This window comes from Hyla sarda, chromosome 1, assembly GCF_029499605.1.
Source record: "Hyla sarda isolate aHylSar1 chromosome 1, aHylSar1.hap1, whole genome shotgun sequence".
Lineage (NCBI taxonomy): Eukaryota > Metazoa > Chordata > Amphibia > Anura > Hylidae > Hyla > Hyla sarda.
The window spans coordinates 506,502,516-506,527,584 of NC_079189.1; the positions used below are offsets into that span (position 1 = coordinate 506,502,516).

The following is a 25,069-nucleotide window of genomic DNA, read 5'->3' on the forward strand; positions in this document are numbered from 1 at the left end:
TATAGCTGGACACACATAAATACTGTGTCCAGGCACCAATCTCCCAGTACTGCCTATAGGCTTTCTGTGCCTATAGGTAAACTCAGCCCTACCCACGGAAAGAGAAGTTGTTCAGGTTTATTAGGCTCCACATATAGGGTCAGAGAAGTAAAGACATAGGTTAATAGTGTTTAGTTGAGATGAATAATAATGTCTACCTGATTACCTATATCAAATCTTTCAATCCTTTTATATATGTGCATGGGGTATTTGAACCCATTTACTTTCACGTATTTCCTTTCCTTCCTGTGCTACACTAGTGCTATGTCCCCTTTACTCTCACAAATATTCCACATGTCATACCCCTATCAATCACAAAATAATGGCATATCCTACCAATCTGAAATTAATTCATGATATAGGAATATCCCTTTAAATTAGCCATGTTACTTATTTTATAATTATTGAAGGTTACAACCCAGGAGATTGAGATTTTCCATTTTGGAAAATTATTTTCTTTAGATTCATACAGTCATGAAACAAACACTACCAGTAAAATATGTTGAAGAGCTAAGTTACAGTACATCCAGGCAGCATAGGATGCTACATCACTACTAGTACAGATCAAGTGCAAGTGCTGGAATTATGTATAACACCTCGGTATAGTCAATAAGAGCTCACAGAATATGACTGTTGTATCCCATAAAAAATTATGAGTGCAATACCAATGTTTGAACTTCAGACTCCCTGGAAATGACATCAGGAATTAACATAAGTGGGTATCCATAGCCGGGCAACTGCATACAAGCCTGAGATCACAGACCAAATTGGAAGCATCACTCGCAGTGATTTATAGTACAAAAACCACTTCAGTTTAATGCAATGATTTAACCCATTAAGGACTGAGCGTTTTTCCACTTTCGTTTTTTCCTCCTTACCTTTAAAAAAATCATAACTCTTTCAATTTTGCGTCTAAAAATCCATATGTGCTTATTTTTTGCGGCACCAATTCTACTTTGTAATGACATCAGTCATTTTACCCAAAAATCTATCTATTACAACGCAGACACCTTATCTTCATTCTGTAGGTCCATACGATTAAAATGATACCCTACTTATATAGGTTTGATTATGTGGTACTTCTGGAAAAAAATCATAACTACATACATTTAAAATTGTCATCTTCTGACCCCTATAACTTTATTTTTCCGCATACGAGGTGGTATGAGGGCACCATTTCTGCATTGATCTGACTTTTTGATTGCTTTTTATTCATTTTTTTCATGATATAAAAAGTGACCAAAAATACGCTATTTTGGACATTGGAATTTTTTTGTGCAAACACCATTGACCGTGCAGTTTAATTAATGATATATTTTTATAATTCAGACATTTTCACACGCGGCGATACCACATGTTTATTTTTATTTACACAGTTTTTTTTTTTTAAATGGGAAAAGGAGGGTGATTCAAACTTTTATTAGGGAAGGGGTTAAATGATCTTTATTAACTTTTTTTTCACAATGATATAGCTCCCATAGGGGGCTATAACTAGGGATCAACCGATTATCGGTATGGCCGATATTATCGGCCGATAATCACGATTTTGGGCATTATCGGCAATTACCATGCCGATAAGCCGATGATGCCCCCCGCACAGCCGCCCCCCCCCCCCGACCCGCCGCACTGCAACCGCCCCCCCCCCCCCCCCCCCGACCCACCGCACCGCACTCCCCACCGTAGTGCTGGGCGGTAATACCGGTATGAACTGGATACCGGGTTTTTTCTCCCACGGTATGGATTTTTGCGGTCGGGCCCCTACCCAACCCTCCGAGTCAATAAAAAAAAATTAAACTTACCCGTAATGGGGGTGGTCCGGGCCATCCATCCTTCCTGTAGTGTCCGGCGGCATTCCGGGTGGAGGTTGAACCGGTCCGGGCTGTCCTTTTCCAAGGGTGCTCTTCTCCACTCCGGCAGGCTCCGGCCTAGTATGCTGCATAGACGCCGCTACGCTGTGACGTCAGGTGCATCGCTGCGCACGGGCGTCACTGCGCAGCGGCGTCTATGCTGCGTTACTAGGCCGGAGCCTGCCCGGAGTGGAGAAGAGCACCCCCGGAGAAGAAGGACAGCCCGGACCGGTTCACCCTCCACCCGGAATGCTGCTGGACACTACAGGAAGGATGGCCCGAACATCCCTGACAGGTAGGGGGAGAGAAGCGGGTGGTGGCGGCGGCAGTGGCCTATGGCACCGCAAAAGCCACTGCAGTGCATTGATTTAAAGCGCCCGCTTTAAATCAATGATCTGCAGCGGTGTCGCGGGGGGATTCTCCTAGGAAACCATTGATCAATGATTCTGCCGCTTGACTGCTCATGCCTGGATCTCAGGCACTGAGCAGTCATTCGGCGATTGGAAACCAGGAGGCAGGCGAGGGGACCCTCCTGCTGTCCTACAGCTGTTCTGGATGCCGCGATTTCGCAGCAGCGATCCCTAACAACTCCCTGAGCTGTGGCCCCGCGTTATAGAACGGGAGTTGACTCAGGACATACAGGTACGCCCTGAGTCTTTAAGGGGTTAAGGTTCCCCCTCTGGCACTCTGATACAGTGGGGCAAAAAAGTATTTAGTCAGCCACCAATTGTGCAAGTTCTCCAACTTAAAAAGATGAGAGGCCTGTAATTTTCATCATAGGTATACCTCAACTATGATAGACACAATGAGAAAAAAAACAAACATATAATCACATTGTTTGATTTTTAAAGAATTTATTTGCAAATTATAGTGGACAATAAATATTTGGTCACCTACAAACGAGCAAGATTTCTGGCTCTCACGGACCTGTAACTTCTTCTTTAAGAGTCTCCTCTGTCCTCAACTCGTTACCTGTATTAAAGGTGTTATCCACCATAAGGTGATTTTAGTATGTACCTGGCAGACAGTAATGGACATGCTTAGGAAGGATCTGCGCTTGTCTTGGGGCTAAATGGCTATGTTGTGAGATTACCATAACACTGTGGCTAGCTGTTTGTGAACTAATATTTCCTGTTTGACTTTTCTTTTTTTGACTACAAATCCCACAATTCCATCTTCCTCCATCCCACACATCAGCTATCCCACCCATTGAAACATAAATGAGCTGCATCCATTCAAATCAGTGTGTTTTTCAATCAGGGTGCCTACAGCTGTTGAATTAGTTGCAGATTGATCCCTCCACCCATTGAAGCAGACAGGCTCCCTGTCATCAGCTGGCTAGTGAGTCAGGTCTCAGCAGCATTGCAAGCTGGGAAAAATACCCCACCCCCACGACCCGCCGCACCGCAACCGCACCCCCCCACCCCCCCGATCCGCCGCACCACGTTGCACCACCCACCGCACCGCCCTGGCCCCATTGCCTCCCCCATCCCCGGTTTTATAATTACCTGTTCCCGGAGCCCGGGGTCCACTCTACATCTGGCCCCTGTGTCGTCCTCCTGAGCCGTCACTGTGCACACTGACGGTGACATCACGTCGCGCACGTCACGTCACTCATCATTGCGCACAGCGTAACGCAGGACGCAGCAGGAGCCAGAAGTAGCGTGGGCCCCGAGATCAGGTAATTATAAAACCGGGGAGGCAATGGGTCGGGGCGGTGCGGTGGGGGGTGCGATGCGGTGCGGCGGGTTGGGGGGCCGGACATGTTGCGGGGGGGGGGCGGTCACGGTGCGGCGGTCGCGGTGATAGGACTCAGGACCCCCGTACAGGCAGGGGGAGAGAAGCGGGTGGCGGCGGCCTATGGCACCGCAAAAGCCACTGCAGTGCATTGATTTAAAGAGCCTGCTTTAAATCAATGATCTGCAGCGGTGTCGCGGGGGGATAAATAGTTGATAACTTATACCGGAATATCGGTATAAGTTATCGGCTATCAGCCCTAAACTCCACCGATTATCGGTACCGGCCCTAAAAAACCGATATCGGTCGATCCCTACCACTGATAATCTCCCTCGAACTAGGGCTCCACGCAAGATCTCACCCCGTGGTGTCAAAACGATTACAAGAACAGTGAACAAAAATCCCAGAACCACATGGGAGGACTAAGTGAATGACCTGCATATAGCTGGGACCAAAGTAACAAAGGCTACCATCAGTAACACATTACGCCGCCAGGGACTCAAATCATGCAGTGCCAGACGTGTCCCCCTGCTTAAGCCAGTACATGTCCGGGCCCTTCTGAAGTTTGCTAGAGAGCATTTGGATGATCCAGAAGAGGATTGGGAAAATGTCATATGGTCAGATGAAACCAAAGTAGAACTTTTTGGTAAAAACTCAACTCATCGTGTTTGGTGGAGAAAGAATGCTGAGTTGCATCCAAAGAACACCATACCTACTGTGAAACATGGTGAGTAGAAACATCATGCTTTGGGGCTGTTTCTCTGCTAAGGGACCAGGACAACTGATCCATGTAAAAGGAAAAAAATTATGGGGCCATGTATCGTGAGATTTTAGAGTGAAAAGCTCCTTCCATCAGCAAGGGCATTGAAGATGAAACATGGCTGGGTCTTTCTGCATGACAATAATCCCAAACACACCACTCGGGCACCGAAGTAGCAGCTTTTTAAGAAGTATTTCAAGGTCCTGGAGTGGCCTAGCCAGTCTCCAGATCTCAACCTGATAGAAAACCTTTGGAGAGAGTTAAAAGTCTGTGTTGCCCAGTGACAGGAAAGGGCCAAAATACCAGCAACAGTGTGTGAAAACCTTGTGAAGGCTTACAGAAAATATTTCACCTCTGTCATTGCCAACAAAGGGCATATAACAAAGTATTGAGAACTTTTGTTATTGACCAAATACTTATTTTCCACCATAAATTTGCAAATAAATTCTTTAAAAAAAAATAAAAAATCAGTCAATGTGATTTTATGGATTTTTCTCTCTCATTATGTCTCTCATATTTGAGGTATACCTATGATGAAAATTACAGGCCTCTAATCTTTTTAAGTGGGAGACCTCGCACAATTGGTGGCTGACTAAATACTTTTTGCCCCACTGTACATGAACTTGGGATTGGCAAATGCCAAAAGAATACGTGGTGCTCAAGTTTGGTTGAAGTAGTTTATAACATTATTTAGCAAATGTAAAACTTCCAACATTATGTTAAAATGTTATGGAAGGCCAATTTGTCATTTAGCTGGACAGTTCTTTTTGCACAAGGAAACTATAAAATGATTTTGCACTGTTTGATTTGCAGCAAATCCATTGTTTTACAAAGACCCTTCACCTCAAAACTAACAAAAACTGTTTCACTGGCCAAGAATGCTGCCGAATGGTCAATCATAAGCCAAGCATTATCAGCCACATATAAAGCCATGAGTAACTAATGCTCTTTTTGCTCAACGGGTCTGAATTGCCTCGAAGTAGCCTTACATTATGAAGATAATAGCATCTTCCTTTGCATATAGCCACAGTAAAAGCAAATCTGTCTAATAAAAAAAAGTCAATGCATTTCAAATCTGCAGTTACAGACTTTGTAGAAAATGCACATTATATCTACAACCCATAACACCTGTAGATTTATCTGTAAATTTTGTCTTCCCCACTGAAGTCATTGGGAAAAACATTACAATAAATCTACAGTGGACACAATTGACAGGCTGCTGTATTAACATCTACATTGCAGGTTCATTTCTGCTGCAATTTCTTTCCTCAAAATGTGGTTGAGATTTCTGAAGTCTCTACTTTGCTACTGTGAGGAAAATCTGCAGACAATGGTGCCCTTGTGGATTTTTTTCTAAATATCTTTAAGACCTAGTATTATTTTTATTATTATTACTCCTTAGTGACCTCCACTCAGTAATAAAGCCCTTAATGACCCTTGCTCAATAATAATGCCCCTTTGTGACCCTACAAGAGAATGAAGCACTCTTTGCACACCCCACTCACTACTGATGCATCAACAATTACCCCACTCAGTACTGATGCCCCTACAGAGCCCCCACTTGTTAATGATGCACCACATATTCTCTATGTAATGATGCAGCACCCCACCTAGTATTCCCAACTCAAAATCCATGCCCCCCCCCATAGTCCCCAAAGTGCCTTGACTGGGTAATACATTTCCAACACCCCCATACTGCACCACTTGGGACAGGAGGCATGATGGCACTGCATCTTGCTGGCCTGCAGGGATACTGTCATAGGGCCCCAAGTGGTCCAAAACCCATGAGTGAAGGGCTAAGCATTATGCTGACCACAGTATGGTAGGAAGCAGATGCAGCTGAAAAGTCACAATTGCTGGTGATCGGGGCACTGGGCCAAAGATTCTGGGCATCTGCACATATCTCTGTAGTAGTCTGCATGTATCATTGTCCAGACTGTATGCCACTGTACTAAGCTGAAAACAGGGCTACATAATCTTGTAGGTCAGTAGAGTCCAAAGTGAGGACCTCCCACAGTTTGTAGACCACAGTACTAGGCATTTACTGAACTTCCCATTTAACTTTATTCAAGCCCTGTAGGAGAAGGATAGCTTTACCGATGATAGATACGTAGCTACATAGTGGTTACAAAATAGTCACATAGATTGATGAAAACATAATTTGTACATTCTATTTTCAGTATCGTACTAAGCATGCCAACTAGAAAAAATGAAAGCTAACTCAGATTGGCTCATCCAACCAGAAACTATTAACCTGTGTTTTCATGGAGCCCAAAAATGTATTAAAGTATCATAAAAGGCACAATAGCAGCCATAGTTATTAGGTACAGTGTAGACAGAATACACCCTAAGTTTTGCCAAGGAAACTGCCCCCTTGTTCCTAGAAATTTACTGCTTGCAAATAAAACTAAGAAATAAACTGTAGCCCTTTAACATGTGTCAATAATGAATCCAGACAAAGGGCTTGTCCTGTAGAAAAGAAAAATATTCTGTGGCTAAAACATCTTCTCATACAGGATGATCCATTTATATATTTATGTTAGTCACTAGTGAATCTGGAGGAAATGAGACTGCTCACATTATGCCTCTTCTAATTATCCAGCTTGTTGGCATTCAATCCAGCAAAATATGGTAGAAAAATGTATCTGACAGTTCATAAATCATATTGTGTAATGTACTAGAGATAATTACACTAAAAGCAGCCATTTCCATAGCAGCGTACAGAAATAAAGACCTCGAGCGGCCCAGTGTCCTAAACAGAACTATTACACTTTGTGCTTCTAGCAGCCATGGTAAGCCACATCACTACAGCAGCTGAAGTAGGCTACGTGTGGTCATGGCTAATAGGAAGGGAACTGCCATATGCAATCTATTGGGAAAAAAATTTCACTTTAATTGTACAACCAAATGGATTCTGTGTTCAAGCAGCTGGGAGTGCTATAGGTACTGAGAGTATGCAGAATGCATGTCAATAAAAATAATCAACCCCTCATCAACCCCCTGCCACTTCCATTTCAAATAGGCTCCGTTCTCTGCTGGTCTCCGCCTTATGATGCCCATCTGAAAACAAAGCCTTGGTAGTTGAAGTGAATGGAAACTGTGTACTACCATATGACTAGATTCACAGCATATCTCTGCAATATAGCATAGGCTTTTTAATGATTATTTAAAAAAAAAATAATGTTACTACAAGATGCCCTTTGTTGAGTTCTATAAAAAAACAAACAAACAAAAAAAAAAAAAAACACAGTGGCCCTCATTTACTATTGCAAACCCGACATTTTTTGTCGGGTTGTGTGCCAGATTCTGTCGCATTGCGCCAGAAATTCTGTCTGCGCCAGATTTTGCGCCAGAATTGAAAAAAACCCGACTAACTCTCCATTTTGCTGAGAAAACCCGAAAAAGGGGTGTGGTCGCCTGGAAAATGGGGTGTGGTCTCCGAAAAGGGGCGTGTTCCCAACTTTTTCACAAAAACCCAACATATTTACTAAGGTTTCCAGATAAAATGTGGTGGATTTCAGGAAAACCTGACAGATCAGAGCATGTGTAAAAAAAGCAAAGTGTAGGGAAAGTGGAAAATGTAGGGAAGCCTTAGTAAATACTGTGGGAAATAAATTGTAGGGAATTAAAACCCACAAAGAAACCTACACAACACTCTTAGTAAATGAGGGCCAATATGTTTGGATACTGTTTTTAACAGGACCCATCTGCTCCACAGCCCCAAATCGGTAGCATATTAGTAAGAAAGACCATACAGCAAATATGTAGATAATAAAATAAAAAAAAATCTGAAATTTTACAGAAATACAGAAACAATGGAAAGATAATGGTTATCTCATCAATCTTAAACATCTTCATAAAGAAATCTGCTCAACACAACAGTAAAGTCAATAATAATGACTTCTATTCATTAAGCTTTTGCAACATTAACTTGATGTATTAACAATGATGCCGTAGAGCTATTGATTTTTTGGGGGGTTTGCAACAGAAGCACCATGCAATACGAGCTCTAAATACACACAAAAAAGAAAGAAGAGAGGAATGTAGTGAATGATTAATATGAGACGAAAAGATGTATTTGGAAACATCGGCTTGGCAGCCAGGGATGTGAAGACAGCCTGCAGAGCAGCCCACGCACAGATGTCTGCCATGCATACATATTGCTTACTTTTAAAAGGATAATCGCCACATGCCATACTATTATCTGGCTTTCCACATTAGCAAGAAAGACTAAACACAATCAATATCGTAGAGACCACAACACGAATTAAAACAAAAGCAATGCCGTCATGGTTTGCTGCCATAGAAACCTGAAGGGAATGAGTCAGGATTTCAAGCCTGCATTGTGGACACAGGGCTAGAGATAAAAAGGCCAATTAATAGAGCAGGAACTTTAGCGCCTCTTCATGCTGTTCTGCTTTTGATCTTGGCTCTTTCAGTGTTATCTCCCTTATGCCTGTACTGACTCACTAAAGTTCAGTTTGCAAATGACATCCATTGGTAAATGTGTTTGGTCAGGAGACTGCTTTGCAAGTTCACAGTTGGAGCTAGTCCAATATTAAGTTGCATAATATTGTCCCTGTAATACGATTTTACTGCTGGATTGGTTATTGTATTGGTCGTGGATGTCAACATAATGAGACCTCAGAAAAGGTCAAATTTTATCCATTAGCTACTCACACAAGAACAATATAGGATTGTCACACATTCAATGCGAGTTTTTCTGGATTATCTCCAGAATTCCCTTCAGGCTTATGTAAAGCAAGCATATGCAGAGTTATTGGAGAACGTTCCCAACCAACCTCCTGGATGCTGGTTGTCCACTTGATGACGTCTAGCTGGCTGAACCAGGGACAGCATATTGCCTGGTGGTCTCAGTGTGGATTCTAACTTGTGGAATTTGTGAATTCGATCTCTGACCAGAATGGCATCAGGCCTCTCGTCATGTGCTAAGACTTGTCTGGATATGTACCAGCCAGGGTCTTTCTTTTGTACCACATTAGTGATCTCTGCTACAAGATCAGATCCTATAATATCAGTGGGGTTATATTTATGGACATGAACAACATCTTCCCTTTCGCCAAGGAGTTTGGAAAGGACGGAATAGAAATCACCTGTGCAAGGAGAAACAGAACAGATAAAAATAGAAGAGAAAAGGAGATTAAGACAGATCACAGTGGACACAAAAACGTCAATTTATCTTCATCATATTTACCGAGCACATCCATGCTTCATATACAATACTAAATGGAGAACATTTTCTGGGGCTGCAAGTGCATCCAATATATAAATAGAAGCAGATGGGTCTGTCTGGCACTCCTAAGCAGAATCATCTGACTGTTCTTGGCTCATTTTATTGAGATTTTATCACTATCATTGAAATAATCTTCCAATTATTGAATTTGTACAATAGGAACTGAATTATGTAGTGCATTGATGACATAAAATGATTTTATCTATACAAATAGGAAATTTAATTCCCAACAAAATGCACTTTTATATGCAATGGTGCATAGACTATTATTAAAAAAAAAACTGCCATCTATGATTCTTTATGAAGTGACCTTCTTTCAACATTATATAAGTCAAAAGATCACAACTTAAAAGTACTTGCCAACTTCAGTGCAGTGCGGCAGAACACAAAATGTTTCGGATCAGCCTTTAACCCCTTAAGGACTCAGCCAATTTAGCCTTAAGGACTCAGACAATTTTATTTTTACGTTTTTGTTTTTTCCTCCTCCCCTTCAAAAAATCATAACTCTTATATTTTCATCCACAGACTAGTATCTGGGTTTGTTTTTTTTTGCACGACCAGTTGTCCTTTGTAATGCCATCACTCACTTTACCATAAAATATATGGCGCAACCAACAAAATACTATTTTTGTGGGGAAATTAAAAAGAAAACAGCAATTTTGCAAATTTTGGAAGGTTTCGTTTTCACGCCGTACAATTTACAGTAAAAATTACATGTGTTTTTCATTCATTGGGTCAATACATTTAAAGTGATACCCATGATTACATATTTTTCTATTACTGTTGTGCTTAAAAAAACAAACTTTTTACCAAATTAGTACGTTTAAAATCCCTCTATTTTGAAGACCTATAACTTTTTCATTTTTCTATACTAGTGGCAGTATAAGGGCTCATTTTTGCGCTGTAATCTGTAAGTATATTTGCATATATAAAACTTTTAATACTTTTTTTAATACATTTTTTGGGAATAAAATGTAAAAAAAAAAACATTTTGGATTTTTTTTAATTTTTTTTACGTTCTTGCCGTTCACCGTACGGGATCATTAACATTATATTTTAATATTTCGGATATTTACACACGCAGTGATACCAAATATGTTTATTAAATTAATTAATTTATTTATTTTGACACTTTTTAGGGGGAAAATGGGAACATTTTTCACATTTTTTTTTACTTTTATTTTTACACTTTAATAGTCCCCATAGGGGATTATTTATAGCAATAATTTGATTGCAAATACTGTTCAGTGCTATGCATAGGGCATAGCACTGATCAGTGTTATCGGTCATCTTCTGCTCTGGTCTGCTCGATCTCAGACCAGAGCAGAAGACCCGTGGAAGGCAGCGGAGGCAGGTGAGGGGACATGCATCTGCTGCTCTGGATGATCGGATGTCCGCGGCAGCGCTGCGGGCGATTCGATCATCCATTTTAGTGACCGCAGCTCTGCAGATGCAGTTATCTGTATTGATCATGGCATCTGAGGGGTTAATGGCAGACATCTGCGAGATGTTGGCCATTACCGGCGGGTCCCTGGCCTATCAGCAGCCGGGACCTGCTGCGCATGACCCGAGCATCGCTCCGATGCTCGTGGTAATGTATAGGACGTAAATGTACGTCCTGGTGCGTTAAGTACCACCTCGCCAGGACGTACATTTACGTCCTGCGTCGTTAAGGGGCTAAAGGGGTACTCCAGTGAAATCTTTTTCTTTTTTTATAATTAACTGGTTCCAGAAAGTTAAAACTGATTTGTAAATCACTTCTATTAAAACATCTTAATATTTCCAGTACTTATCAGCTGCTGTATGCTCCACAGGGTGTTGAGTTGTTTTTTTCTGTCTAACCACAGTGCTCTCTGCTGACACCTCTGTTAATGTCAGGAACTGTCCACAGTAGGACAAAATCCCCAAAGCAAACCTCTCCTGCTCTGGAGAGTTCCTGACATGGACAGAGGTGGCAGCAGAGAGGACAACTCAACTTCCTGTGGAGCATACGGCAGCTGATAAGTACTGGAAGGATTAAGATTTCTTAATAAAAGTAATTTACAAAACTGTTTAACTTTCTGGCACCAATTGATCTGAACAAAACGGTTTTCCACTGGAGTACCCTTTTAACCCCTTAAGGACGCAGCCCATTTGGGCTTTAAGGACGCAGACAATTTTATTTTTACGTTTTAGTTTTTTCCTCCTCGCCTTCAAAAACTCATAACTCTTTTATATTTTCATCCACGGACTAGTATGAGGGCTTGTTTTTTGCGAGACCAGTTGTCCGTTGTAATGCCATCACTCACTTTATCATAAAATGTATGGCGCAACCAAAAAAATACTATTTTAAAAAGAAAACCGCAATTTTGCAAATTTTGGAAGGTTTCATTTTCACGCCGTACAATTTACGGTTAAAATGACATGTGATATTTATTCTTTGGGTCAATATGATTAAAATGATACCCATGATAACATATTTTTCTATTACTGTTGCGCTTAAAAAAAATCACAAACTTTTTAACCAAATTAGTGCGTTTAAAATCCCCCTATATTGAAGACCTTTAAACTTTTTCATTTTTGCGTATAAGCGGGGGTATGAGGGCTCATTTTTTGCGCCGTGATCTGTACTTTTTATTGATACCATATTTGCTTATATAAAACTTTTAATACATTTTTTATAAAAAATTTTGGGAATAAAATGTTATAAAAAAGCAGCTATTTTGGACTTTTTTATTATACGTTCACGCCGTTCACCATACGGTATCATTAACATTTTATTTTAATAGTTCAGATATTTACGCACGCGGCGATACCAAATATGTATATAAAATATTTTTTTAACACTTTTTGGGGGTGAAAGGGAAAATGGGACAATTTACGTTTTTATTGGGGGTGGGGGTTTTTCAAATTTTTTTTTACTTTATTTTTTTTAACTTTTTTTACTTTTATTTTTACACTTTAATAGTTCCCATAGGGGACTATTTATAGCAATCATTCGATTGCTAATCCTGTTCAGTGCTATGTATAGGACACAGCACTGATCAGGGTTATCGGTCATCGTCTGCTCTGGTCTGCGGAAAGGCAGATCAGAGCAGAAGACTCCCGGAAGACAGCGGAGGCAGGTGAGGGGACCTCCGGCTGCAGTGCAGGATGATCGGATCGCCGCGGCAGCGCTGCGGGTGATCCGAGCATCCATTTTAGTGTCCGCAATGCTGCAGATGCCGTGATCTGTATTGATCACGGTATCTGAGGAGTTAATGGCGGACATCCGCGGGATCGCAGGTGTCCGCCATTACGGGCGGGTCCCTGGCTGCGATCAACAGCCGGGACCTGCCGCGCATGATCTGGGCATCGCTCCGATGCCCGCGGTTATGCTTAGGACGTAAATGTACATCCTGGTGCGTTAAGTACCACATCACCAGGATGTACTTTTACGTCCTTCGTCGTTCAGGGGTTAAAAGGCGATATATTAGGATATCTCTTTGTTAACAACGCGCTAACTATGGAGTGTGAAAAGGATAGAGCCCAAAAAATTCAACACAGGTAACCATCTACAATGCATATATACGGACAAGAAACTATGACCCAGCAGGCAAAATCAGTTCAAGCCCTCAGACCACATATGCTGCAACGAGTAACAACTATGACTTTGCACTTCTACAAACCAGTTTTGGTGCTTGCACATTTCTGTTTGGTTATTCCTTGGTAGAGGGTAGCAGCATCCAAACAGTTGAGATGCAATAAACACAGAAATGTACATATTCAATACCATCCAATTGAGCCAATGAAAGTCTGTCAATGGTTAGTAAAACAATTGTTCATTGCTACATTTTAGCCGACAAACAGTCACTTTGGTTTAAATTGTTTTCAACAATTTTAATATGTATGTATGTATACTTTTAGATAACACCATTGATAACCATAGTGGCCGAGGTGAATCAAAGAACTCACCAGGTGGTAATGAGGAAGATGAAGGAAGGAAAAGCTTCTTTTTAATAGAACCCCAAACTGAAGGTATTACAAAGTACAACTTGCCTCACCGAAAAAACAAACACTGGGTCAATGGAAAAATCTAACTAATTATATCATTTGGAAGCTGACAATGGGAAATGTAAAAAAAAAAAAAAAAACTTCTTGGGCAATAAAAGCCATAACGCATGCTGGTGAAAGGTGTTAATAAAAAAAAAAATAATAAAATAAACAAAAAGTAGATCATCAGACATAGTGAAAATTCTATCAAAATGAATGGTAATTTTCCATACATTTTGCAATAACTTTACAAGTATTTCTATGAGAGGAAACCGCAATAAAACCAATCCAGTTTCTACACAGAGTATGCTCACATATATAGCATACCATTTTGTATAAACCTTTCTAGGCTTTCTGGCAAATCTTATGAGCCTAATTAAGCATCACATTAAAGCGACTAGACTAAGCGCACACAATGGGACCTGTCCAAAGTCAAATAAGCCATATGCCGGCAATAATTACCAGCTCAATAATAAAGAAAAGCAATTAACATGGAGAAAACAGCGAATAATCAGATATTAATAAAAGCACCAATAAAGTGGCAACCGTACTAAGACAATTCTTATTTTATAAGACTGCCTGAAGCTGTAGCTTCCATGCCTAGGGTTCATCCTAATGTTCCTATATACAGTCATGGCCGTAAATGTTGGCCCCCCTAAAATTTTTCGAGAAAATTAAGTATTTCTCACAGAAAAGGATTGCAGTAACACATGTTTTGCTACACACATTTATTCCCTTTGTGTGTATTGGAACTAAACCAAAAAAGGGAGGAAAAAAGCAAATTAGACATAATTTCACATCAAACTCCAAAAATGGGCTGGACAAAATTATTAGCACCCTTTCAAAATTGTGGAATAATAAAAAAATTTTAAAGCATGTGATGCTCCTTTAAACTCACCTGGGGCAAGTAACAGGTGTGGGCAATATAAAAAAAAAAATCACACCAGAAAGCAGATAAAAAAGAGAGAAGTTCACAGTCTTTGCATTGTGTGTCTGTGTGTGCAACATTAAGCATGGACAACAGAAAAAGGAGAAGAGAACTGTCTGAGGACCTAAGAACCAAAATTGTGGGAAAAATATTAACATTCTCAAGGTTACAAGTCCATCTCCATCTAGATTTGCCTTTGTCCACAGTGCACAACATTATCAAGAAGTTTTCAACCCATGGCACTGTAGCTTATGTCCCTGGGCCTGGAAGAAAGAGAAAAATTGATGAAAGGTGTCAACGCAGGACAGTTTGGATGGTGGATAAGCAGCCCCAAACAAGTTCCAAATATTCAAGCTGTCCTGCATGCTCAGGGAGCATCAGTGTCAGCACAAACTATCCGTCAACATCCGCTGACAGAGACATAAAAAAAGCAAGACTACATTATGCAAAAATGAACTTGAGTAAGCCAAAATCCTTCTGGGAAAACGTCTTGTGAACAGATGTGACCAAGATAGAGCTTCTTGGTAAAGCACATCATTCTACTGTTTATCGAAAATGGAATGAAGCCTACAAAGAAAAGAACACAGTACCTACAGTGAAATATGATGGAGGTTCAATGATGTTTTGGGATTGTTTTGCTGCCTCTGGCACTGGGTGCCTTGAATGTGTGCAAGGCATCATGAAATCTGAGGATTACCAACGGATTTTGGGTCGCACTGTACAGACCAGTGTCAGAAAGCTGGGTTTGCATCTGAGATCTTGGGTCTTCCAGCAGGATAATGACCCCAAACATACGTCAAAAAGCACCCAGAAATGGATGGAAACAAAGCGCTGGAGAGTTCTGAAGTGGCCAGCAATGAGTCCAGATCTAAATCACATTGAACAGCTGTGGAGAGATCTTAAAATTGCTGTTGGGAAAAGGCCTTCCAATAAGAGACACCTGGAGCAGTTTGCAAAGGAAGAGTGGTCCAACATTCCGGTGTAGAGAGGTGTAAGAAGCTTATTGATGGTTATAGCAAACAACTGATTCCAGTAATTTTTTCCAAAAGGTGTGCAACCAAATATTAAGTTAAGGGTGCCAATTTTGTCCAGCCCATTTTTGGAGTTTGGTGTGACATTATGTCCAATTTGCTTTTTTTCCTCCCTTTTTTGGTTTAGTTCCAATACATACAAAGGGAATAAACATGTGTTACTGCAATCATTTTTTGTGAGAAATACTTATGTATGTATATATATATATATATATATATATATATATATAAACACACACACACACACACTAATCCACCATAACATAAAAGCCACCCTCCTAATACTGTATAGGTCTCCAATGTGCCGCCAAAACAGCTATGACTTGCTGAGCCACAGACTCCACAAAACTGTTTGTGCCATAGTAGCTCTTCTGTTGGACTGGGCCAAATGGGCTGGCCATTACTCCCCTATGCATCAATTATTTTTGAGCATCCATGACCCTGTTTCCAGTGTACTGATTGTGCTTCCTTTGATCGCTTTTGGAAGAACTGGCCATTTTGGAGATGATCTAAACCAATCTTGGCCCATGTTAGATTCAATTTAGAAGTGCTTAGGGTGGCAGTAAAACAAATTAAACTTTACTCACCTACTTTATTTTGCCACAAAGGAAATGTCTGCACAGCCAATCACTGAATGCAGCTATTTCCTGTGTGTCGGAACACAACACAGGAAGCTCAGAGCAGCAACCAGCAAAACAGTACCAGGACAGTGCATGTGTTTTTTACTGCCAGCTGGAACCTTCTTTATGTAATGTTGCTCAGATCCTTATGCTTACTCCTTTTTCCTGCATACAAAATATAAACTTTTTTTCCATTCAGAAAGAGTGTTCTCTGGTGCCACCTCTGTCTCTCTGGACAGTTCCTGACATAGACAGAAGTGGCAACAGAGAGCACTGTGTCTTATTTGAAAGAACTACACAACTTCTTCCAAGGCATACAGCAGCTGATAATTACTGGAAGGCTTGGGATTTTTTAATTGAAGTAACTTGCATTTGAATGACTGTCTCTAGTTTTGATGAAAAGAAAAAAAATTCTCTAGACTACCCCTTTAACGATCAGACTGTTCACTTCCTGCCCTAATAGATCCCATCCCTTTAACAGGTCCACAGTAATTAGATACAGTCATGGCCGTAAATGTTGGCACCCCTGAAATTTTCAAGAAGGTGAAGTATTTCTCACAGAAAAGGATTGCAGTAACACGTTTTGCTATACACATGTTTATTCCCTTTGTGTCTATTGGAACTAAACCATTAAAATGGAGGAAAAAAAGCTAATTGGACATAAGGTCACTCCAAAAATGGGCTGGAAAAAATTATTGCCACCCTTAACTTAATATTTGGTTTCACACCCTTTGGAAAAAATAACTGAAATCAGTCGCTTCCTATAACCATCAATAAGCTTCTTACACTTCTCAGCCGGAATGTTGGACCACTCTTCCTTTGCAAACTGCTCCAGGTCTCTCTTATTGGAGATAAGATCTCTCCACAGGTGTTTAATGGGATTTAGATCTGAACTCATTGCTGGCCACTTCAGAACTCTCCAGCGCTTTGTTGCCATCCATTTCTGGGTGCTTTTTGACGTATGTTTGGGGTCCATTGTCCTGCTGGAAGACCCAAAATCTCGGACACAAACACACGCACAGACACACTAATGCAAAGAATAAGTGGACTGCTCTCCTTTTTATCTGCTTTAAGGTGTGATTTTTACTTGCCCGGGGTGAGTTTAAAGGAGCATTACATGCTTGAAACAATCTTATTTTTCAACAATTTTGAAAGGGTGCCAATAATTGTGTCCAGCCCATTTGTAGAGTTTGTTGTTACATTATGTCCAATTTGCTTTTTTTCCTCCCTTTTTTTTTTGTTTAGTTCCAATACACACAAAGGGAATAAACATGTGTATAGCAAAATATGTTTTACTGCAATCCTTTTCTGTGAGAAATACTTCACTTTCTTGAAAAATATCAGGGGTGCCAACATTTAGGGCCATGACTGTAAATCAATTTTAATCACTTCACCTGTCATTGGTTCAATGTTATGGCTGATTGTTGGATCTGTCCTAAAGTGCTAGACTTCATACAATACATACCAGTTTGGAAAGTCATGGTAAAAAGACTACCTAATAAAAGTCCTGTTTTAATGCAACCAGAAAACATGACCTAATAGACAATGTCATGTTTGCAAACAATCTTTGACTTTCCAGTTATAGAAGGCAGACTTTCCATACACAGATCTAGAAGATAAGTCCCTCAGGTGAGAAAATCTCATTGCAGAAAATAATTACTACAGTTATTAGTGCACTTCCCTAAGTAAATCATAATTAAGAAAAACACGTTCCTCTACCTGAAACACATCAGCGATGGTGAGGACATGGAACAAAGCAACATTATCACTTATAACTCAAAATACCCTCTTCAGCTAAACAGTTTGCTGGCAATTACAGTAAAACTAGTCAAACAGTGTAGAAGAGAATTATTCACACACTAAAGATTATATTTAAAGGCTACGCATAATACTGTACCTAACAGCATAGTCTATCCCCAGTCTTTGTGTCAAGAAAAGGTCGGACATTAGTTTACAACATAGTTACCTATAAGCTGCACTACATAGGTATACTGTAACTACCAGCAGAATGTTCTACATCTTACAATTATGTTTCTTACCATGCCTATATATCTTCCTGTCCAGTTGTGAAGAAAAACTGTTTTAAAACTCTCCGTTGCCATATGCCAATTATGCTTAGCTAAACATCAGGGCACCATCCCCAAGTAGACACCTATTTATTCCATAATCACGCCTGCTCAGTTGTGACTGACAGCCCTGGCATGGCTGACATCACAGCTCTTCTCACTGAAGGGGACCTAGGCCTCCGCGAGAATACAGGGAGCAGAGCAGTGACCTACTCACACTTGAGTAGGTGTGATTAGGGAATGAATAAGTGTGATCACAGCCGGGGCATGGTGACTACTCTGGGCTGTCACATTACCTGAGGACTAGTTAACTCTAATTAGCATACTGCACAAGAGATTTTTTTAAAGAGTTTTCTTCACTATAGAAGATAGGTAGGAGGACATATGGGCATGGTAGGAAACATTACTGTAAGATCCAGGATGAAACTTTTTATTCTTCATTTCAAATGTATTCTAGCAATAAAAATAAGAAAACTGGTTATGAAGGTGAACCTTTAAACATTAAATGGGCACTGTCAGATTCAAAAACTTTTTACATATTGTACATCATGGCAAAAAATTTACCTTTCTAACATACTTCATAAGAATGTTATTTCCTTTTATAGAAATCATGGCTTATAAAATAATGGCCTTGTCCAAGCTGAAGCACAGGCATGGACAAAGTCCAGTAAGTGAGGGTGGGCTAGCACTCCTCTGTGCTCTCTCCTGTCTGATAGTACTCCTCTGTGCTCTCTCCTGTCTGAAAGTACTCCTCTGTGCTCTCTCCTGTCTGATAGGAGAGAGCACAGAGGAGTCCTATCAGACAGGAGAGAGCACAGAGGAGTGCTATCAGACAGGAGAGAGCACAGATGAGTCCCATCAGACAGGAGAGAGCACAGAGGAGAGCTATCAGACAGGAGAGAGCACAGAGGAGTAATATCAAACAGACAAGAGCACAGAGGAGTACTATCAGACAGGAGAGATCACATAGGAGTAATATCAAACAGACAAGAGCACAGAGGAGTACTATCAGACAGGAGAGAGCACGAAGGAGTACTATCAGACAGGAGAGCACAGAGGAGTGCTATGCGACAGGAGAGATCACAGAGGAGTACTATCAGACAGGAGAGAGCACAGAGGAGAGCTATCAGACAGGAGAGAGCACAGAGGAGTAATATCAAACAGACAAGAGCACAGAGGAGTACTATCAGACAGGAGAGATCACATAGGAGTAATATCAAACAGACAAGAGCACAGAGGAGTACTATCAGACAGGAGAGAGCACGAAGGAGTACTATCAGACAGGAGAGCACAGAGGAGTGCTATCCGACAGGAGAGATCACAGAGGAGTACTATCAGACAGGAGAGAGCACAGAGGAGTACTATCAGACAGGAGAGGGCACAGAGGAGTACTATCAGACAGGAGAGAGCACAGAGGAGTGCTATCAGACAGGAGAGGGCACAGAGGAGTACTATCAGACAGGAGAGAGCACAGAGGAGTACTATCAGACAGGAGAGAGCACAGAGGAGTGCTAGCCCACCCTCACCTACTAGACTTTGTCCATGCCTGTGCTTCAGCTTGGACAAAGCCATGCTTTCTATAAAAAGGAAATACAATTTTATTATTAAGTATATTGCAAAGGTTAATGGTTTGCCAAGATGTATAAGATATAAAAAGTTTTTGTATCCGACAGTGCCCATTTAAGGATATGTGTACATTTGTGAAGTGTACCATGTCACTGTTTTAAATCAGAATACCAGAAACAGTATTCTCCTGATATATCAGTCATGGACTTTAATGGGCCACCTGTAGTCTACTCGTGTTGGTTTAGGGTTCTTATTTCCTGCAAGCAAATGTATATATCTGGAGTACAGACAGTCTAGTAGTGACTATGTTCAGTTCACTATAGTGAAATGGTTAATCGCAGAGATTCTTTGGTATACCTCAAAACGCTTTTCTGGTGGATTCCTTTATAGATGCGAACATACCCTTAGCAAGCTAAAGGTTCTTCATACCATACAACTATGATAGTTGTTGTGTCTGCTGTTCCAAAACAATGAAGTATACCTCACATTAAATTCCGCACCCAACATGAGAACAGAAATCATTTGGTTAAAGGCACACTAGGCAAATTTAAGAAAAGGGATCATTTGTTGCACTATTGCATCCATTAAGGCGTCATGTGTGGAAAAATTATAGTTTGATAGATTGTCCAGTGAAAATCAATATTCACAGGATAGGGGATAAATTTCTAAACACAGGGGGTCTGACCACTGGGACCCCCTGGGATCTCCAGAACAGGGCCCTGGCTCTCAGAAAAAGCACATGTAGCAGATAGCAAACATTCCATTCATCTGAAATGAATGGAGTGTGTGCAGTCTGCATCATGCATTTTTTCTAGGAAATGGGGCCTATCTGGAGACCCCTTTAAATGGTCTATAATAAAAGACATTACACACACTATTCAAACACCTTCTTTTCAACTGAACTTTGTGGCATAATGATGGGGTGACTTCTGTCACAGCAACAGCCAACTTTCTATAGCCATTAACCTTAGCATAGCTGGGACACCACCACTAAAGCCATCGATTGGCTGGTGCAGTCGCATGTCCAAGACAGATGGCTGGTTATTTTAATGGTGAGTTTATGATCTCTTGTCATTTTTAGGCATATATAGTTTATAGACTGTCAATAAATATTTTGTTGTCTTACTTATCCTGACCCCAGCAGTGTTTACTCTAAGTGGAGGAGCCTTTTGATGTATACCCCATCTAAAAGTGACCACATGTGAAAACAAAAATAGAATTGAAGCGTGAGCACTGAACAATCCCTGACTATGCGAAAAATGGATCAACCATTAAATTATTACATAAGCCAAACTTTGAAATTTTATTTCTTTCAAATGTTTATTATCCTCTCTTCGTGTTTGGACTTCATCCTCTTGTTAAAATGTCTCATATGATGTTGTAACTTATAGCTGAAAGCCCTCCACAGACCACATGAAAGGACATACTAACAAGCTTAAGATTATTATGGAGAATTGGCATGCTTCTTTAATAATAATACACAATAATAAAAGATGTTTGTGCTAGATCTGTGAAAAACGTGGCCATACAAGGAACAAAACCTCAAATATTGTGGACCAAATATCTTACTATCCTTCCTATATTACGGTATTGACCATTCAACAGTAGATGAACGCTTAAAGGTTGTCACTGATTCATATTTATTGAGATAATAATCAACAAGAGAAAAAGACACAAAACTTTACATGTATTAAAAGGGTGAAATTCATCAAAACCTGTGGAGAGGAAAAGGTGACCAGTTGCCCATAGCAACCAGATTGTTTTTTTTTTTTTTCATTTTTAACGAGGCCTGTGAAAAATAAAAGAAGCAATCTGATTGGTTGTGATGGGCAGCTGGTCAACATTTTCTCTGCACAGGTTTTAATAAACATCCTTAAAGTCTTGAGATGTAGGGGTGAGTGAGGTATGGGTTTATCAAGGTCATAAAACCCATAATAACAATGTCAGCAAAATTTTCTTTTGTGCCATGACTGATGTAGCAGCGACTTGCAAATCCATAGCAGTTTCTATTAAAATCTTAAATTCAAACAGGAATTTGTCCACAATTCTTCATCCTGACCGACATTACGGGGAAATGGCCAGTTCTTTCATTCCTCTTTAAGTGTATATGCAGCTCCTTAAATTGTGTGTGAAAGTAAAAAAAATAAAAATAAATTAAAATCATCAATGGAACAGTGATACTATATAGGAAAAACCTAAAATAAAGTGTTATTGTAAAGTAGCATTAAAGCTTTATCAAAGAGATACTGCAATCAATGTGTGACTGATGAAGATTCACCCGCTATCCACAGCAATGCAAGTGAATGGGACTGTGTTGTGGTTCCTACACAGAGTTGGGGATAGTGCTGCCACAGAGTTAAATCCTATTTTGTTTTAGGCATTAGAATAAAAAAAATGAAAAAGCAGGGTTTGGAGCTGGATTAGGCACGGCTCCTAAACTGTATTTACTCCACAAGCCAATGCTCTTTAAGGGAACGTTCACACATACAGGATCCTGCACAGATTTTATGCACAGGATTTGTAACTGATGATTAGAAGCTGTGCTCATTCATTTAGTTTACATTGAAATCTGCAGCAGAAAATCCTGCGCATCAAATCTGTGTACGTGTAAATGTACCCTAAGGGTACGTTCACATGCGCAGATTTTCAGCGTATTTTACGCTGCAGAGCCGCTGGTTAAGACCCGCTCTATGCTGGCTTTACATGTACCTGCTCGTAGTGGCAATACGCCGCTACCAGCAGGCACACTGCAATGTGCGAGTCGCAGTATACTCGCACATCGCGGGAGCTCTCTGCCTAGCTCAGAGCAGGGAGAGCGGCCGCCATGTGCGAGTACGCCGCACATATCGCTGCAGTGTGTCTGCTCGTAGCGGCATATTGCCGCTATCAGCAGGCACATGTAAAGCAGCATAGAGCGGGGCCTTAACCAGCGGATCCACAGCTAAATACGCTGCGAAAATCTGCGCGTGCGAACGTACCCTTAATCCGTGTACTCTTCCAGGAGGCAACAGGTAACATTTACACGGGTCAAGTTTCCAACCGAGCACTGTTAAGAGCTACCAGCAGATATAATAGCTATAAAGCTCATGTTAATGTTAACAATGTTGAAAAAATAAGGCCTACCAGAGAAGAGCTCTTTAACAATAGACATCGATGTTTCACTGGAAGTAATCTGTGTGAGGCTGGGTCCACACTACGTTTTGTCCCATACGGGAGCGCATACGGCAGGAGGGAGCTAAAAGCTCGCGCTCCCGTATGTGACCGTATGCGCTCCCGTATGTCATTCACTTCAATGAGCCGACCGGAGTGAAACGTTCGGTCCGGTCGGCTCATTTTTGCGCCGTATGCGCTTTTACAACCGGACCTAAAACCGTGGTCAACCACGGTTTTAGGTCCGGTTGTAAAAGCGCATACGGCGCAAAAATGAGCCGACCGGACCGAACGTTTCACTCCGGTCGGCTCATTGAAGTGAATGACATACGGGAGCACATACGGTCACATACGGGAGCGCGAGCTTTTAGCTCCCTCCTGCCGTATGCGCTCCCGTATGGGACAAAACGTAGTGTGGACCCAGCCTCACTGGAACTAAAATAACTGCACTATTCTGGCATCAGCCTATTTTGGTAAAAGACTATTTTTGACCAGTGCCTGTCAGGAACTTGCTTCAAACCACACAGAAGTGGCAATATAGAGTGCTACTTGCGAATAAAATTAAATGGCTCATGATGTTTGGTAGCACAGTAAACAGCAGCATTAGGTTAACTCTACACCACTTTGTCTCCTCAGCTCTTAGACCTTCAAAACAGTCAATGAGACTGATACATGATAAATAGTATAGCATTTTCCTAGTACTGCTGGCACTTTTTTCATGCTCAGCAGGGGTCAGAGAGGTCAGACCCCACCAGTCAGACAATAATTCACCATATAAGGGAGTTTCAGTTGCTTTCCAGAGATACAGTGTGTAGGGCGAATGTCAAAGTGCACAAACCACAATATATATACCCCCTCTAGTAGAGAAGCAATACCAGGTAGGTGACCTGTCTCCGTGAAATGATGTATAACATGTTACAAGTAGCTGTTTATAGAACTCATCTATCAGTCTCAGCTCTACATCCTCCTAATCAGAAGGGGAAATGCACAGACAGATAGACACCACATCCCTGTGCAATAACAAGACACACACAAAGGTTATCATTAGTCAACCCGTGTCAACCAGAATCTCAGATCAATGGCCACTACGTAAAAGGACAATTTATTGCGTTGGCTAAAAGAAAAAAAAATGACTTCTGGTACGTACGGCCATTGTCAAATATTTGCAGCTCTGGTTTCAGAGAGGAATTGGTTGTCACTTTGACACATGAACTAAATAAGGTAAAAATACGTATTTACAGATAGCTTAATTTGCTTTGAACCACACTAAGGATATTCCTTGTAAAATAACTCCTACAAATAACACATTTTTCTGTTGACAGATGCAAAAGGCTTAGCATTTGTTCACACTATGCATCTTATGCATCCTCCTAGGTGCAAGAAATATACATTTTAAAAATGGATCCTGAACAATTTATACGATTTGATGTTTTTATTAACCATTTTTTTTGTCTGTTTAGACTGGAGTACTCCAGTTCAGTAAACCCCCACCCCCACCCCCCCACCCCAATCTCCTGCATGTCACCCTGGTAGTCCCCAGGATGTAAGCATGTCGACCCCTGCATGAATCGGCAGCCAACATGCCCCCTCCATGTATCTCTATGGGAGAGCTGGAGATAGCCGATGACTGTATCTCGAGCTCTCCCATAGAGATGCATGGAGGTACATGCAGAGGTGCTGTGCAGAAGATCCCAGGGGGACCCCCACATTATAAAACAAATCCCCTATCCTTAGGAGGTTAACTGCACTGACGTACTCCTTTAAAAAAACAACAACACAGTTCTCAGTATTACCAGTATTATATATTGAGCATAATGTCTGCCATTTACAGCTTCAGGCAATAGCTGCAGAGGAGAAAGTAAGATCAGAAGGAAGTGATTTAAGAGGCATCATTCTGGTGACTTTTCCTGTACAGCTCTGTAACATGAAGTTCTTTTTTATAGTGTTAACTGGGTTGTCCAGTGGAAAAATTCTATTAAACTAGTGTGCCCTGACTGCACAATAAATTAATAAAAGAAAAGAAAAAAAAAGCTTCTACCTTACCCTTCTCGCAGCATCTA

General features: G+C 40.9%; 1 protein-coding gene across 6 annotated transcripts in view; it reads right to left on the reverse strand.

Moving 5' to 3' along the window:
• Positions 1-25,069, reverse strand: part of PAM (peptidylglycine alpha-amidating monooxygenase) — a 214,696-nt gene that overhangs the window by 46,943 nt on the left and 142,684 nt on the right. For 4 of the 6 annotated variants that reach the window (XM_056537530.1, XM_056537527.1, XM_056537528.1 and 1 more), the window contains exon 15: positions 9,186-9,497. The exons of the other annotated variants lie outside the window; for them this stretch is intronic. In XM_056537530.1, coding sequence (XP_056393505.1) covers positions 9,186-9,497 — 312 coding nt within the window. The remainder of the gene's footprint in view (positions 1-9,185; positions 9,498-25,069) is intronic. 6 annotated transcript variants of the gene reach the window in all.